General features: G+C 47.0%; 1 protein-coding gene across 1 annotated transcript in view; it reads left to right on the top strand.

Moving 5' to 3' along the window:
- The first annotated feature begins 281 nt into the window (after window positions 1-281).
- The window catches only part of PMM1 (phosphomannomutase 1), a 69,716-nt gene continuing 51,560 nt past the window's right edge, over window positions 282-18,437 (top strand). The window contains exons 1-5 of the mRNA XM_078683192.1: window positions 282-397; window positions 8,422-8,539; window positions 8,792-8,868; window positions 14,546-14,637; window positions 15,296-15,395. Coding sequence (XP_078539318.1) covers window positions 326-397; window positions 8,422-8,539; window positions 8,792-8,868; window positions 14,546-14,637; window positions 15,296-15,395 — 459 coding nt within the window. The 5' untranslated portion in view covers window positions 282-325. The remainder of the gene's footprint in view (window positions 398-8,421; window positions 8,540-8,791; window positions 8,869-14,545; window positions 14,638-15,295; window positions 15,396-18,437) is intronic.

Raw genomic sequence — 18,437 nt, 5'->3', positions numbered from 1 at the left:
TCACATGTGGCCACAGAGCTGCCCTTGAATCCCGTGACTCCAGACCCTTGGCGGTAACAAGGGTGTGCCCCTGGGTCACGCACTGGGCCTGCTCTCGGCATGGTCGGGTCCAGCTCGCCTCCTGTAGTGTCCTTGCCCTCCTCCCGGTGCGTACGTGCCGCGGGTCCTGTTTACTAACAGAGGCGCCCTCCCTTCTCTGCTTCTCATTGGCGCAGGCCTCGCACGGCCCCGCCCCTCACAGGCCCGTCCCCCGGCACACCCCCACCCGGCCCTTCTCCTGCCCAGGCCGGTGTTTGATGACAGTCGAGCCCGAGAGCTGCCGGAGATGGGGGAACGCGGAGCCCGGCGCACCCTCTGCCTCTTCGACGTGGACGGCACCCTGACGGCGGCCAGGCAGGTAGGACCCCTGTAACCCCGCACACGTTGCATGGGGGCCGCTTGTGCCTCACCTCAAGCGGGTCTGTGGCCTCTCCCGGGAACGAAACCGGTCTTTCCTGCCTCAGAGCCGGTGATCTACGACCCAGGGTGACCTCTGACCCCCATGATCGGCCTCAGGCCCCCAAAAAACAGATGTACCAGAACCAGTCTGGGACAGGAGTCGCCCCCCCCTTGAATCATTGTCAGCCCTCGGCTGTAACCCACCGCTCAACATGTCGAGTCTCCAAGTAAGAGATGGAGTCCTGTGCGCGAGGAAGCTTTGCATAGTGATTGGTCCCATTCAGGTCTGTGAGATGCATGTTGCTCGTTTTGATGAGTAAGTGGGGCTGCCCTGCCAGGAAATGCATCTGGGCGATAATGAGCTCTGCTCACCTATGACTACATCCAAACACTTCTCCAGCCCTCCCTCTAGCACCCGGTTCTTGCTTCCGACTCACAAAACCTGTCTCTGCCCCCGTCTGCTGTCCCACCCCTCTGCCACAAACAGGGCCGGCTGCAGCCCAGAGAAGAACCTCTACCCCGGCAATGGCTAGCCTGTAAGTGCCACATAAATTGAGTCTGAGTTTCAGACCGCAGATTCAGTGAAACCAGAGGACCAGCTCTGTTGTGAAATGTGTGTCGCTGAAGGGATAGTTCTGCTAAGGCATACGCCCCTGAGAATTGTGTATCTGAGGAAGGGCTATATTTTCGTCAGGAGCATGTAAGATATGTAGATCTCATGGGTGAGTTTTCTGCTGGCGACCGGAATTCCAAAGACAACACAATTCCAACCACACACTGAAGTAGTGTATTACGCTATCCCTGTGGATTAGCACTTCAATATGCCACACAGGGGTGGCGAGTTCATATAGATGCTACATCACGTATAATCTTAAGGGCAAATCCACTTTCTGTGGTATGCACCTGTAAGCTGTGCAGCCTGAGGGTATGCTTTACTGAGGCATGACCCTGTGAGCTCTGTGCAGCCTTAAGGTAAGCTGTACTTATGCATGTTACTGTGAGATGTATGTAACCTGGAGGATAGCCGTGCTGTCTTAATCCGCTCACCTCAAATATATGTGTGTGTAGTCAAATAGATAGTTGTGCTGCTTGTGACCTGAGCCTGAAATGCTGTATAAGATGAGATGTAGCATTGCTGTCTAAAGCCTGAGACTGGACTGTAGGTATATCATATGAACCAGATGGATAGATGTGCTCTTTGTTTCCTAACCTGTGAGATGTGTGAACGCTGAGAGGTAGCTGTGCTGTTGGTGGTCTAAGTCAGCACGACCTGTGTAACCCAAGAGACTGGCTCTGTGGTCAGAGCATATGAGATCTTTGCAGCCCGAGAAAAAGTCCTGCTGAGGCTTAAAATATATGTTCAACTCAAAGGAGATCTGTGCTGTCCGAGCCTGTGAAATCTGTCTAAACTGAGGGAAAGGGAAACCTTTCATACTCAGAATGTTTGAGATTGAAAGTAGGCCAGGTCTTTTGAATGCGTGAGATTATTAACCTATTTGGCTGGTACGGCCGTGCCCTCTGGCTCAGTTAACACAGCGTCTCTGTTGGACTCTGCACCTTTCCCTGGTACACAAACACTTTAACTTCTCTGTTACATCATCCCTCCTCCTCCCACCCCCTGCTCTGCTTTTATACCTACGAGACAGCTGATCGCCTCACCACTTTGCAGGCTTCACACCCCTTCCCTCCCTTGCATTTATTCAATTTTTCTGTGTACTCTCCTTGAGTCGAACCGAGCATCTCTTCAGTGCCTTCCAGCGCAGTCACATGTCTGTCTTCATCTTCCTGGAACTAAGGTCTCTAGAACAGAAACAGCCCCACCAGAAAACCCTTCCAGAGTATAAACTGTCCTCTAGATGAGATATGCAAACCAGTACACAGTTCCCTCACGGTGGCCCTCAGAACTGGACACGGTTCACCACACCCGTCCTTCAGAAAAGGACATGGTGTTCCAGGCATGCTTTCCACAACGAGGCCGTATAATCTGAATGTGTTAGTGGAATGCAATGGTTTTAATTAACTATGCAAATAAACTCGACTTTGAGACCATTATTGTATATTACTTAACCAAGCATTGGCTAGGCCAATAGGTCTGGTGTTGATAATGTGCTTTGCCAGTGGTGGTTTTGTTTTGTCAAAAAATATTTTTGAGGAGCTCTCAGGCCCTTGTCAGTATAAAAATAGACACTGGCTAAAGGCAAAACTATTTGACATAAAATGGTTCAGTATCTTATGTAAGTTCACACATGGAATCCGAAACAGAGCCAGGCTCTGTCTAAGGGACTGAGAGTTCTAGCGCAGAAAAATATTTCTGTATTTACAATACACATATTATACCCTGTTCCAAACATAGCCGCAATTCGCCCCCACCCTTGGCCCTCTCCACACTCTTCACCTCCCTCTGGAAAGGACAGGCGTAGAGACATAACGCACTCACTCTGTTCATATCACACATAGGCCCACCCTTTAAACGCATGCCTATTAAGTCATCATTTCACAACTGATCTTTGTACAACAATAACACAAGCTGCTTGTTGCTGCAGTTGGTGCTTAATTTGCGCCTGTGGTTGCAGGTGGTGGGCACCAGCACTCCTTTGCAGTGACATATTTTTAATCATCAGACTGACCCAGAGGAAGACCCCGAACGGCAGAAAAAGGAAGAAAAAAGGAGGAAGAACATTATTGGAAAAGGGGTCAAAGGGAGAAAGCAGAAATGGAAAAGTACATTGCCTCCGAGTCCCGCGTCTCTGCTCCTTCTCTCCTGCGTCTGACTCCAGGAACAGGAAGCAAGCAGCCAAGCTCCCTCCCCTAAGCCAATGCCTATTACATCATCATTTCACAACTGATGTTTGAACAACAATAACACAAGCTGCTGGTTGCTGCAGGTGGTGCTTAATTTGTGCCTGTGGGTTGCAGGTGGTGGGCACCAGCACTCATTTTCAGTGACATATTTTTAATCATCAGACTGACCCAGAGAAAGCAACAGAACTGCAGAAAAAGGAAGAAAAAAGGAGGAAGAAAATGATTGGAAAAGGGAGAAAGCAGGAATGGAACAGTACATTGCTGCCGGGTCCCGTGTCTCTGCTCTCCTGCGTCCGACTCCAGGAACAGGAAGCAGGCAGCCAAGCTCCCTCCCCTAAGCCAATCACAATGCTGCATTGTGGCCTTTTGACTGGTCTGGGCGCCGTGACACTTCGCTCAGCCAGGGACCGGAGGCGTGGGCATGTTTTTTACGCAGGCTGTAATGCAGTCTGCATGAAGAACAGGGAAAAGCGCATGACTATTGTGGGCGGCTTCAGAGGGACGACCAAACAGTCATTGTGCACTCAGGAGTGGGCAAACCACTCCTCCCCTGCTCTGCAGCCTGCCCCGCCCCCTCACGCAAAGCTGCCGCAGCAGGAGGGCAAAATAAAATGATAATAACATTACGTTATTATAATTTTGTGTTTTCCTTTCTTAACTGCGGAGGAGCTGCCACTGGTATTTGGCAACCTTGGCATTCGGCTGCACTGGCAACAGGCTCCTAAGAAAAAAATTGGACCCCATGTATTATTTTTGTAATTTTATTATAGGATCCAGGCCATATGAGCAGCTCCATCGAGATGAAATGCTTAGTGCGTCCCAAACGGTGCCACAACTCATACCTGACTGTTGGTCCATAGAAACAACCCAGGAAGCAGAGTATGCCTCAGACTCCAAGAATGCTGGTAAAATTATTTATCTTTCTTAAGTGTGTATAACATCAACCAACCAGCGCTGGACACCCAAGCTGCTCTCCCTTGAAAAGAAAACTAGGGAACAAGTCCTAAACAAGCAATGACAAAGCAATAGGTCTGGCCTTGCCAAACGCACCATTTAAAAGAAAAATCTTTGCAAACATATGCAATATGGAAAGAAAATGTAAAAAATATAACCAAAGTTTGTAGCAGAACAGCCGAGGTGCGTCATCCCCGGCACTGAAGAGCATTCCTTTTCAGGGAGCTGTGTAAGTGATCAGAATAAATGCTGTTACTCGCTGTGCAAAACAGGTAATAAAATACACAGGAGATCTACTGCCCTATTCTATATTCTGTGGTGGGCAGAAGCAAATTATGAGAGCGTGCGGACCAAAAGCTCCTATAGGTAAATATATTTTAATTATGATTATTTTGGAAAAAATGAGGTAGCGAATGAACTAAAGCTGTCTCCAAGCCAGACCTAAAATAGGTGCTACCCAGGGTTAATTGCAAAAAGAACAGATGATGGACGGAATGCTGAACAAATCAAACATTCACCCCCAGTCACAGATCTGGGCCAAATCCACTGTTTTTTAGCATGCCGCGCCTTTCGAGTTTAGACCCAGCCATATGTAAATCAGTGTTGACCCTGCTCCCCATGGGAACAGTCCAGCCCAAACTGCCAGGCCCGGCCCTCCCGGGACCAGAAACTAGCATCCTAGGACCGGTTTCGGGGTAATTAGCTTAGAAGATGTATGATGATTCTTTTTCAAAGAGAGGGCTTTTGCAGCCTTCTTTGCAGGTTGCGGGAACCTTCTAAACTAGCATCTATGTCTGACAGTATGTGGTGTAAGTCTCAGTGACTGTGTATCTGGGCGAGGAATCCCTATGTATCTGCACATGCGCTGTGTGTGTGTGTAGGCTGGCGTATGTACGGGATTGTGAAGGGTTAAATCTGATGTACATGTGTGGCGGGGAGTGTATGAATGCATTAGGTACTTAATTTGTGTAGGTCTTTGGCGTTCACACTCGTTTCTGGAACCAGGACTTATTTTAGATAATCTGACTTTGATCCAGAGCACCTGAGAGCAGAAAAAAGGAACAAAGAAGGTGGAAGAGAAATTGCATGAAAGGAGTGACCAAGGGGAACAAGCAAAGGCAATAAGTCAAACTCGAATGTGCAAATAGATGTAGCATAAGCACATTAATGCTTGACAAACCACTAAAGGCAGTTTATTGAAAGCTCCCTTGCTTTCGATACAGCCCTGCTTTTTGTTTCTACTTCACATGACAGCCAGATGACAAGAAAGTGTTCATTATAGTAAGTCTTCAGTTTTCATAACACAGCAAGAAAGGAAGGACTATGGCTGAAATGCACGTGTTGACATTTTTGAATATCTATGTTTTTGCTCTTGGAAATGTCTTGTGCTGTACAGTTGATTCTTATTAATATATGAAGAAAACAACGTATGTGGACGGCTACGTTTCTGAATTAATGTTAAAGGTATTTGTAATAATGTGAAAGGTGCCTCTAAATTTGTATTTTTAGACGTGGTTAAGAAAATCTCAAGACAATGGTTGAATGAGCCTGGTCGAAGAAAGGCAGTGGTTGGAAAGGGCAGAAAGCCTAGGCTATGCATATTGTAAGTCATAGATCTTTTTGACAGCTGTGCTTTTAAAACGAGATCTAAAAACGTGAATGTAAAAGAATATGTAGTAGTGAAAGACCAGGTTGGATTGGGAACAAAATTAGGCCCGGTCAGACATTTGTGGATAATGACCTGTCAGGAAAAGTTGCTTAATATTCCGAGTAATTTTGGGAGAAAGCTCTGATAAATTAAGCATTCTAAACTCATGGGGTTAGTAGCTGACTAGACACACCACTACACATGTCATTATCCCACTGCATCTCGCCCGGTCACCTCACCTAATCTTCAGGCCGATACATTTCTCTACTTCAGGTCACTTAGTCTGTGCTACTCCCCCCCCTCCCCCCACACACACCAAAAAAGATCCTTGAATGTCATGCATTATATCAGGCCATGAGTCAGAGCACCATGCGAATCCTTCGTGTCTAGAGATTTCTGTTCAACCACCAGCATTCTTATCCTCTCTCCTCTGCCTTTCCTTTCTTCCTATCTTGATTTCCTTTTACTCTTCAAATATTGTTGTCATTATTCTCCACTCTTCTGTCTCACTTCACCATTTGTCTTGCTCCACATTGCTCTCCTCGCTCAATCCATTTTTGTTACTCTCCTGCTGTGTTTATTCTTCCTTCCCTTTGTCATTTTGCCCAGAATTAATAATAAATCGCAGTAACTTAAAAAAAATATTTTGTGTTGGCAAAAACATTTGTCTTTTTGCTCAATTTGGTTGTTTGCGTTGTTTTTATTTTCCTTCAGTGGTGAACTGCAGTCCCTTCCCAGTTTTTAAGGTGACAGTGTGGTTAGCTGGAACTTGGGGGTCGTCTGTATGCTGCTGGAGACAAAACTAGAGCCTCTTAGATGGCCACCACTTATAATCTGTTTCCCTGCACAGGCCTTTTTCACCCCACCTCCAGGTAATATTACTGCTAGCTGTGATGCTCAAAAAGAGCACAACCACTGCCAGTGGCCTGAGAGACTATAGAGGGGAGGAGACCCATCACACGATATGCCTGCTCCGTTTGGCTCATGGTCATACTGCACAAGACAACGAGCCAGCCATTGTCGGTACTTGGCTGTAATCAGCGCCGGTCTTCCCTCTAAGGCTGGAGCAGCCTTTAGGACCACGCGCTAGAGGTAAAGCTGGGCCAGGCAAATGTGATTTTATCTACATCTCCCAAAGACGGCCTACCAGCTGACCTTGGCGTCAGACCCCTCGGGCCATGGCCAATTGCCCGCCCTGCCAATCCGATGCTGGTGACAGACAGTCATTGTAGGGTGGTGGAAGAATGAGGCATCGTGTGGAATCTAGATGACACATTCCTGGTATTCGGCAACCCCAGCATCAGCAGCATCAGCAATTGGTTTCTGAGAAATGTTGGGGTGTTTGTGGGATTTTTTTTTCTTTCCCGTGACAACTAGGTGTGTCTGTGCAAAGCCTATAATTTGTGAAAATACAAAGGAACAAAACATTGGTGCTTGTAGACTTGACATGTGCTGCATGTGGTGATAGCGTCGGAGGTGGACCTGGCTCTGTTTAGGTGTGAAGCAGATACTGCTCGAGTGCCTGGTGGGTGCTTCGTGTGGGTCTGATGGAGATGCTTGTGGGGCTATGAGGCGCTGTTTGTGGTGCTGGCAGGCACTTCTTCTGGCCTTCTAAGCGCTGTGTATGGCCTGGGAAAGCTCTGCTTGTGGGTCCAATGGTTATGGTGGGTTTTAGCTCACCTAATCATGCACTGTTCACTTGGCGCTCCGCACCTTAATGATTTAAATATTTAACTCCACTCTTTATAGTTCGTTTTTACATTTGTTTAAGCATTTATTTTCAATTTTTCTATTCTGCTTATTGGCATGCTTACACTGAGTACCTTTTTATTCATTTTTTTCAGAATTGCCCCTGATGAAGGCACCACCCGGGTGCCGAAATGCATTGGGCCTATTGATAAAAGTTCAAAAAGCAATGTCATGTTTATAATTTATAATTTCAATGTAACAATCATTTACATGTACTTATAGAACTGTATGGAAATTGTTATGAACAATGTAAATAACAAATGCCAATAAGCAGAATAGAAAAATTGAAAATAAATGCTTAAACAAATGTAAAAACGAACTATAAAGAGTGGAGGTAAATATTTAAATCATTAAGGTGCGGAGCGCCAAGTGAACAGTGCATGATTAGGTGAGCTAAAACCCACCATAACCATTGTCTAAAGCATTCAGGAGTGACTCTCCTAATTAATCATTGCACCATTGGATAAACCAAAAGGATTCGAGCACATTCGGAGTGCTCCTCACTACCCCAATTACCAATACTGCTTGTGGGTCCGGCAGGCATTGCCTTTGCATCTGGCCCTAGCGGGTTATCTAGTGTGGGCCGCTGGGTGCTGTTTGTCTCTACCTCTGTACCACTTCACATTGCTTGGCTGAGTCGGTGTGTTGTTTTGTATAACCTGCTACCCAGGCATTAAGTCCTGGTCACACAGATGAGGTTTTTGCTTTTCTCAGTTCTAAGAGCCATGCGATGGAATAGGCTCCGTGCAGACGGGTCCTTACAGCCCTTGTTGCTGGTTTGACAGCCCCCCTCTCTTACACCTTTCTCCCACACTGTTCCCTCTCCACAGAAAATAGAGGCCGAGGTGGACGAGTTTCTGCAGCAGCTGCGCCAGCGGGTGGAGATCGGAGTGGTCGGGGGCTCGGACTACTCCAAGATCGCAGAGCAGCTCGGGGAGGGCGACCAAGGTACGGCTCTTCGGTACTCCATCTAAGCCCTCCCTACTTAGGGGGGAAGACTCCATCTTTTTATCCAAAAATGTTAATTTCTCTCTCCCCCTTTTATTTACATTTTCTACTTCTAAAATATTCCTCACTCCAATCCCACGGGATTGATACGTACCCCCATCTTGTCCCTCTCGGTGGTGCTGGTGGTGGTGGACGGGGGGCGGGTCGGATTGTTGACACCCATGACATCTCCCCGTTTGGTTTCTCTTACAGTCATCCGCAAATTCGATTACGTCTTTGCCGAAAATGGGACGGTGCAGTATAAGAACGGGGAGCTTCTGTCCCGCCAGGTGAGCACCCCTCTTGTGGATGAATTACATAAGATCTTCCTCAGACACTCTCTGTAGTAACTTTGAAAATTCGCCACAAGGTTTTATTTTTTTAATAGCAATTATCCCGGTCTGCGAGGGATGGATCCATGCCAGATATCCACGTTAGATACATGTACATATTAAATATCTAAAAGCTATCCTCTGCTCTGGGAAAGGTTATGGCGAACGCCTGGTGGGATGGAGCTCTCAAAGACTGGAAGTGGGTTTTATGCAGGGGTCCAGCTCTACTCCTTCAGCCCAGAGCCATGTTGGGATTTCAGGATATCCACCCAAGATGAATGTACATACAAATAATCTAAACCGAACTATTTATATTGTGAAATGTTAATATGCCATTCCGGTGCAATTGTAAGCTATTATGCTGGAGCTGGCTTTGTTAAACAAACAATCTCAGTCATGAGAGCAAATGTAGCTCTCAGCCCAAGTCACTTTTTTCAAATCTGTCCTGAAAGTTTCTAGAGAAAAGAAGTGCAAGCTGAACAAGATCTCCAGTTAAGCAAGGTTACCTGCTTCTGTCTGTCTCAATCCTCTGCCCTTTTAATGACAAGCATTTGCAATGCAATAGGTCTCACATTTACGCAAGTTTGAGCTATTGACATTGCAAATAACTATGCCTTTTTATTTTTGTTTTGGTTTATAAAAGATAAATAAAAGGCATTGTCATTTACAATGCCAATAGCTTAAACTCTCATAAATGCGAGACCTATTGCATTGCAAAGGCTTGTTCATTGACACCACTGTTTCCTCTGTGGTTGTGTCCTTTAACTAGCGCCTTTAGATGTCTGTAGTGAGTAGGGGTGTGCAAAAAAGTGCATTGCACTGCTGAGGTGGTACACTCCGGTTTGGGCAGCGTGTTGTCCACGTGAGAGTGGGATGTGGTCTGACACGGATGTTCCGTTGCCTCTGTGCCCTAATGTGTGCACGGGGTGGGCTCCTTAGACACCAACACTTCACGGGGTACTTTAGGCTGGACTAAGCCCACGCACAAGAGCCAGGCTCCACAGTACTGGTGTTAAATTAAACCAGAAGGGAGTCACTGTGTGTCACTCAATTAAAGATAGCGGAATGGCAGAGGCTGCAGTGAGATCTGCTCAAATGTGAGATTACTACCTCTGAAACAGGGCTGTGCACCGAGGTGTGAGACTATAAGCCTAAACAAAAAGTGAGTGAGCGGCTGCTTCACTGTGCTCCACATCACTGAAGTACAGAGGATGACTGTAACTTCAGTGAGACATCGCACTGGTGACAGGCCTATACCCCAGCTGAATTATGCTGTGTGAGGAAATACACAGTGAGAGAGACTGCTCATTCCACGTCTGACTTTGTTACAATACATGGCATGATGGAGGGTAGAGTGAAACTGTGTGCCGTTGTGTAAAACGCGCACGAGCCGAGTGACACGTCTGATGAATGTGCCACTCTTAAAGTCATTGGGTTGGCTGAAGCTGGAGTGCGACTGCGTGTGCATCACTGTAAGGCCTACACACTCTGAACGAGGGCTTGCACTAAAGTGTGAGAGGGAGCGGTTGTGAGAGACCATTAGGCATAGTGTCCGACAGAATGCAACAGTCGCACAGACTCCCAAAATTATAGTTAGCCTGTGCTCCAAATAGTGAGCAACACAGCCACTGAGTGACCTAACTTCAACGTGTACAACTACATTAGAGTCTACAGGCTGACCAAGCGTGGAGAGAGACATAAACCAAACATGAGACACAGGTACACTCAGTGCACAGAGGTGGGAGACTAAACACACAGTCTTATTCCGCCAACATGTGCAGCTCTGTTAAAAAGTATAGTTTCACAGCGGCTGGAGTGGGTCTATGCCTCATTGTGAGACCCATATCCACCTAGTGATGCTGAATTAATCATACATTCACCCCCAGTGAAGAGATCTGGGTTAAATCCATCGTTCTTTTGCTCACCATGCCACCCCAGTTTAGATCCAGACATATGCAAATCAGTCTTGACCCTGTGCCTCATGGGAACAGTCCAGACCAAACTGGCAGGCCAGGTCCTCCCTGGTCCGAAATAAGCATCCTGGAACCGGTTTCAGGGTATGTTACCCTTTTTTAGCCAAGCTAGCTTGAATCCAGTTGCACAGTGAGCAAGGGACCCACATCTAGGTATACCCATCCCACATAGGGCAAAAAGTATTACAGCAAACAAATGATGGACGGAATGCTGACAATGCAAACATACTCCCCCCCCCCCCCCAGTCAAAAGATCTGGGGTGAAATCCATTGTTCTTTTGCCCACTACGCCACCCAAGTTTGGACCCAGCCATATGCAAACCAGTCTTAACCCTGTGCCCCATGGGAACAGTCCAGACCAAACTGACAAGCCAAGTCCTCCCTGGACCGGAAACAAGCATCCTGGGACCAGTTTCTGGGTATTACGCATCATCAGCCAGGCTAGCTTGAATCCATTGGCACAGTGAGCAAGGGACACAAGTCTGGCATACCCATCCTTCTTAGGGTGAAAAGTGCTATGCAAGCAAATGATGGACGGAATGCTGAAGTGTGAGGGTGGCACGTGCCAAAACCTGTTACTCCATTAAAGACACTGGCGTCATTGCGCGTGGCACAAGACTATGCGAGACTCACACCCACCGAGTGAAAGTGCACCAATTTATGAAACCCCCGCCCCCTCCCAACCACCTGTTCCCCTTTCAGGATGCGTGCAAGAACATTAACGTCTTTGTCGCTGACAAGGCCCGGCCTGGCACGGACTGACCGGTCACTGCCACGAGGCCTCTGTGCATGGAGGTCACCCTGCCAATAAGGAGAAGGCCCTTCTGAGAAACCGGTCGCCAGAGCCCAAACAGGAAGGGCAGCTGGGTCGCAGTCTCGTCAATCCCGGGCCAGCACAGAGAACAATCTGCACTGGAAGCAGGCTCCCAAGACGTGCTCCGTCGGGAGAGATGCGCTGTCCGACGAGAAGCACTATAGACGATACAGAAGTAGATCTCTACTCCCCTACCCCCAGGGGGGTGGCCAGCTGTTGCCCTTAGGTTTTGAGCATGGGGTAAGGCCACCTAGAAGCGCGCACACACAGCTCACTGTCCTTGGCCGGGCCTCTTCTGCACGAGCTCCAGCTGCAATCCGTGCAGGGTTTCCGGCGCCCGCTGGTTGGATAGCTCAAGGCCTCCTCGCGCACAGGACCAACAGGAAGAGATAGAAAGAACAAGTAGTAGTGCACGCAAATTGCACCAAATTCAGGAAAAGGTCAAGAGCTCGCCACGCGGTGACCATGCACTCCAACATCCAGAAGTCAACACGGTTTCCATTGTCCCGCGAGTGCTTGGGGGGGGGGGGTGTTAGACAATATTGAAGTAAAAGCAGCTCTTCGCTCTGCATGCAAGTATCGCCCGCCGTTGTCCCGCGAGTGCTGTGTGGGCGCGCTGCAAATTCAAGCGCCACCATTGTCCCCCAGTATTTATTAAAGAAAATAGTGCTACCTGACTAACTAAACACACAAGATGATGGACGGAATGTTGCACAATGGCAAAACATTCACCCCCAGTCACAGATCTGGGTTTAATCCATCGTTATTTTTCTCACCAAGCCACCCCAGTTCAGATATGGCCATATGCAAATCAGTCTTGACCCTGTACCTCATGGGAACAGTCCAGCCCGAACTGCCAAGCCATGTCTTAACTGGACCGAAATCAAGCATCCTAGGACCGGTTTCTGGCTATCAGCCGTCTTCAGCCAAGATAGCTTGACTCCAGTGGCTTAGTGAGCAAGGGACCCACGTCTGGGCATACTCTTCCCACATTGGGTGAACAGCAAAACACACAAGAGGATGGACGGAATGTTGCACAATGGCAAAACATTCACCCCCAGTCACAGATCTGGATCTGACTAACTAAAGCATCCCGTGTAACGCCACAGGCAAACATTCCAGTCCGGGTGGGCGGGGTCAAAAGAAGACAGGGCGGTAACCAAGAAGCCTAATTTTCAATGGGAGGCCAGCGTTTAGCATAAACTATGACGCCAGCCAATAGGAATGATGGGCTGGGCTTCAAGTCCCCTTCTGAAATCTACTCGATCACTATAAGCCTTGCAGAGCAAGGAGCGCATGCGTGCTCCTGCGCTAGGCATGCTAGACCTAAAAAGCGCGGTTATAGCAGGTGCATTAAAATCTTTAATTTTACTCGTCCTCGTGTGAATGCACAGGGCTGTAGCCGATATCATGGCAGACGGCCCTGAAGAGTACACACTGGGTTGGTTGCCTTTGAATAAATGAAATGGATAATGAGCCCGGGCGGTTATCGGAGAGCACTTTACTCTAACTCCAAACGCCAATTCCTTACAGGTCCCACAGCCCAAACAGTCGCAATTTGGCACAGGGCTACAAAAACACTGGGGTGGACAAGAAAATAACACTGACTACTCCTTTATGGGAGACCGAGCAACTCTGCATGCTGAGTAAATGCCCGGGTTTCGACAAGTGGGACCCAATTGGCAATATCTTCAGTTGGTGACCTTTGGAAGTGAAACGAGATCGTCCCGTTTAGAGACCTATAAGTAGAATATCAACTGGCTGGGTCGGAGACGTTCAGATATTTACAAATACGCCACACTATAACTACCGCTGTAACGAGCAGTAAAGCTTTGCCAGACGCATCCCCACTGGAGGATAGACTCCTAACGGAACACATGTGACATCAAGCAATATCCATTACATACCGTAAATTAATAAATAATAAGCCGGACCCGCTAATACGTCTCCGGCAACTGTGGGAAAACGATATTGGGTATCTGAAGGATGACGACTTGCAGGAGGCACTTTCTTCCCCCAGATAAGTCGCTATTCCTATTAGGCTACGGTTAATCCACCTAAAAATCCTACATAGAACATATATCTCTGTAAGCACGCTGGTTAAAATGGGACGTAGACATGACCCTGGGTGCCTTAGGAGGTGTACCGAGGAAGGCACATTTTTCCACACGCTCTGGGGTTGTCTAAACATCCACCCATACTGGGAGAGAATTGTCTCCACACTTCAAGAGGTGGGTGGGAAGGACATCACCAACACCCCACGACTCTGCCTACTAAATATATGGGAGGCCACCGACCTAACCCAGACCGAAGTACGTGGGTCTCACTGGGATTCACCCTTGCTAAGAGAAATATAGCTAAGACTTGGTGGACTGGAGATTTGTCTACATATCGGAGATGGGCAAATGATATGGACAGTGCGATGATTGCAGAGAAAGAGGTATTTAGACACAGGGGCTGTCCTAAGAAGTGGGAGCAAAAATGGGCCAAATGAAATTTATCGAGAGGTGATTTATGTGTTTCCTCAGCAGAGGAATTGCAAAAGACAAGAGTGGGAATTGATCTTAACTCGAGTTAATTGTGTAAGGAAAACGCGCTCAATCTGTAAACTGAACTGCAATCAATCATTGCTGCACTGTTGTTGTATATAAATGTTATGTGACCTCACATTCTATCTCACTGTACTGTCACAACTATTTAATAAAAAAGACTATATTTAAAAAAAAAATTGACCCTGTCTCTGGCTCCTTCTAACTCCTATTGCCCTGGTTCTTCTACCCCCTTCCCTTTGTCTGCACTCTTCTCCACTCATGCCTGCTCTCTGTCTGACTCTGTTCTTTCTCTGCAGGCTATCCAAGACCACCTAGGCGAGGATTTGCTGCAGGACCTCATTAACTTCTGCCTTAACTACATTGCATTGCTCCGGCTGCCCAAGAAGCGGTAAGAACTCCCTCTGCAGCTACGCCTGTGGAGCTTCCTCGCTGCACCAATACCTGAGGAGCTTCCTCGCTGCACCAATACCTGAGGAGCTTCCTCGCTGCACCAATACCTGAGGAGCTTCCTCACTGCACCAATACCTGAGGAGCTTCCTCGCTGCACCAATACCTGAGGAGCTTCCTCGCTGCACCAATACCTGAGGAGCTTCCTCGCTGCACCAATACCTGAGGAGCTTCTGCAGCGCCTCACCAACTCCATCCTGCGTTTTGGCCACTACACACAGATCGGTGAAAAGACTATAGATTCTAGTTGTAGACTAAATGGAGTCTAAAAGCAAGTAGTAGAAGTGTGATTGGTTTGCTTGTAGCAGTTGTAAGCCCCTCCACCTGAATGAGCTCCCTACTCTTCCCACAACTGAGGCTCCCCGCTGCCCCCACACTCCGGTAGGGCTTACAGTTAGTCTTCCCAGCTCCCCACTTACCCCAGACTTCAAAGTCTCATCTCTCAACCTAATCCCAAACAGACCTCAGGTGACGGTGTGAGTGCTTATGAAATTGTTGAACTAGTCAAGAGATGTGTGTCTGTTACTGGCCTCATTTATGTAAACTATTAATGTGCTGTTTTCTTTTTTTCATTGTTTTCCGTCCCCTGCCTACAACAGAGGGACCTTCATTGAGTTCCGGAATGGGATGTTGAACATATCTCCAATCGGTCGGAGCTGCACTCCAGAAGAGAGGGTCGAGTTCTCCGAGCTGGACAAGGTCAGGAAGAATTTCACCCCTATGAATGCTGGGATTAAATAGCATTATTAATATTTAATGCATGAGGCTCAGAGCCGCTTTTAACTTATACAGGATACAACCAAAATGAACATTCACAGGACTAAAATTACAAAAATAAAAATTCAGTCCCCGCATGATTAATTTAACATTTGCAAAAGCATTAGACAAATCTAAACGTGTCATATTCAGGGACAGGTTTAATTTTTTACTCCTAAACAACACATCGAGGTTTGGTCAAATATTATATTTTTAAATAACAATTTCATACAGACTGAAAGGAATCTGAATGCTGGGCATGTCCTTTCTCATTTCCAAGCAGGGTTTCGACAGAAGGTGGGCACGATGGGCCAGGTCTTCCGTTTTTTTGCGATCTATTGGAAGGCTGTGACCATTAATAAGGGTAGTCTTTACCTGGCATTCATAGATCTCAAAACGGCGTTCGACCTGGTCCCTCGTGCAAGATTGTGGGATATTCTGGAGAAGATGGGTTTCCCAGGGCCACTTTTAGGATTCATTGTGAAGCTCCACGAGGGGAATTATGCGAGGATTAGATGGGGCACCCAGGGACACCTGACAGAGAGGGTGCCCGTGAGGAGTGGAGTCCGCCAGGGATGTGTTATGGCGCCGACCTTGTTCTCCCTCTTTGTGAATGGTGTGGTGGACCACCTGAGGGAGGAAGCGGCCGATGCGCCATCCCTGGCGGGGGAAAAAACACCTACCCTACTCTTCGCGGATGACACCATCTTGATCTCCAAATCCCCCATAGGCCTTCAAAAGCTCTTGGACCGTTTTAGTGTGTTTTGCACTGACAGAGGCTTCACCATTAACACCTCTAAAACAAAACTTATGGCCATCTCACCCTCCAAGAGATTTAGGAATAATGTTCTGCTTAACGGTGACCCCTTGGAGATGGTAGACTCCTTCGACTACCTGGGTGTTAGGGTAAATAGTCGGATGAGTTGGAAGGATCACATGGCCAAAATGTTATTAAATCACAAAAGAGTTTCAGGGGTGGTTTTGAGGGAACAGCGGGAGTCAATGAGTAAACCCGTGGCACCGACTCTCGCTATCTATGAAGGCCAAGTATTACCGGCTGCCCTATATGGATCCGAGCTGTGGGGGTTCGAGAACGCAACGGATTTAGTTATATCGAAAATAATTTCATGAGAAATTTGGTGGCCCTCCCAGCTTCTACCCCGCTGATCCCACTGCGGCTAGATTTGGGTAGGCGACCCCTCAAAGATATAGTGCGCTTGCGCCCACTACTTTTTTGGGTGCGACTGAGAAGGACCCGGGAGCTCCATAACTACGCAGCAGTTCTAGATGAACTCATTCTGCTTAATACGGGCAACAAGATTAAGTGGCTGTGTAATCTGAGGCAGTTGGTTGTGCAACTGGGCTTGAGTGAATCATGGATAAGCCAAACACCGCCTCCCAAGTCAGTGATTAAGAAGCTCTATTGGGACGGGGTCCAGGAAGAGGCAATATGCAGAGGTGTAGGGGGTCCCCTCTCTGAGCGGTTTCTCGAGTTCAAATGGACAAGGAAACTTGAACCCTTTCTAGACTTCATAGGGAAACCTTTGGATAGATCACTTTATTTAAAACTTAGGCTCGGGACCCTCCCGGTGAACGATTTCACCTTCGGGTGGAATAGGCTTGGTGGTCTATCGAAAGCCTGCCCTGGCTGTACAGCCCCTAACGAGTCTGTGGCGCATGTTTTCTTCGCCTGCCTGGCATATAGGGTTGCCAGGAAGATATGGTTAAAACCATTATGTAAGGGGTTGGGCCTCAGATTTCATAAAATGGCCCTACGGGTCCTCTGCACCGACACATCTTCCACTGCCATGGTGTGTGGGGTAGCTAAATACCTGGGTAGCGCATGGCAGATACGTATGAGGAGGGTTAAGCCCACCCCCCACACAACTTAATTGCCAGATGGCCCCCCGGCAGGAAGTTTTTATGGCCTTCTTGTACCTGTTTTTAATGTATATTTTAAATCTGGGTAGTATGTAATGATGTATGTATCCAAGGATTGTTGGGTTCTTGTTTCTTATTTTTTTGTACTGTATAAATTGCATACTTTTATGATGAAAATTTTTATCGAATGCTGGGCAAATATATAAAGTATGATGAAAGGAAATTCGTCAAGGTTGCAGTCTACATAATTTACTCCCAGCATCTGCGCTCATTTTCCCCGGTATAGTGAACACCTTTGAGTACTGCATTCTGTTTATTAACCTCTTTATTTAGATTTTTGAAGCAAAGCTAAGGGTGTCATGGTAGGTTAAATTCACAACACAGGGGGGCAGGGCACAGTGAATAAGAAATCACGTATTATAACAACACAACGTAGTTAGTAGGCACATGCTTATCAACAAAAGATATGATTAATTACGTACAATCAGGTCCGTGTTCTCAACTGCATTTGTACCTTTAGAGGAGGACGCCGTTCCAGATAAGGTAAACGTCTCTAGAATGGTCAGGAAAGTACTTTTGTTACCAAATCGGTTTCTCGTAATACATATTTTAAAAGGCAGCACATTATCGACAGAGATTATTTTCCCTGTATTTTACGGAGACTCCTGCTATATTAGGGTTATTATTATGTATTGAATAAGTGGCTTTATAGTCTGTGCGTATAGCAAGGAGACCAGGCGAACCCCTGTCTCGTGATTCTAGATAGCGGGGCTGTTGGCTAATATTCACCATTTGCCTTGATTTTTGCTGAAAGTCCAACAAAATTGGTCAAAACATATGTTATCATGTTGGTACCAAGCCATGTTTATGAAGTGATTTTAGTTATGTATTGCCTATCGGCCTGCCCAAATGTTATGTTAAAAGACACATATAGAGCACACATACACCGTGTGGTTTCTTGGTGCTAAAAGAGAAGTAAAAAAAAATCACAAAGCCCGACTGAAGTGCTAATTCGCGGATCATGGTAAATGATAGGCTTGCTTAAACAGTCAAGTCTTAACTTTTTCCTGAACTTCGAGAAATTAGTTACGTATTGTACTGTTG

Source organism: Lissotriton helveticus, chromosome 1_1 (genome assembly GCF_964261635.1).
Source record: "Lissotriton helveticus chromosome 1_1, aLisHel1.1, whole genome shotgun sequence".
Lineage (NCBI taxonomy): Eukaryota > Metazoa > Chordata > Amphibia > Caudata > Salamandridae > Lissotriton > Lissotriton helveticus.
Note: the sequence above shows the minus strand (reverse complement) of the source record. Positions and strands in the feature narration are given on the sequence as shown.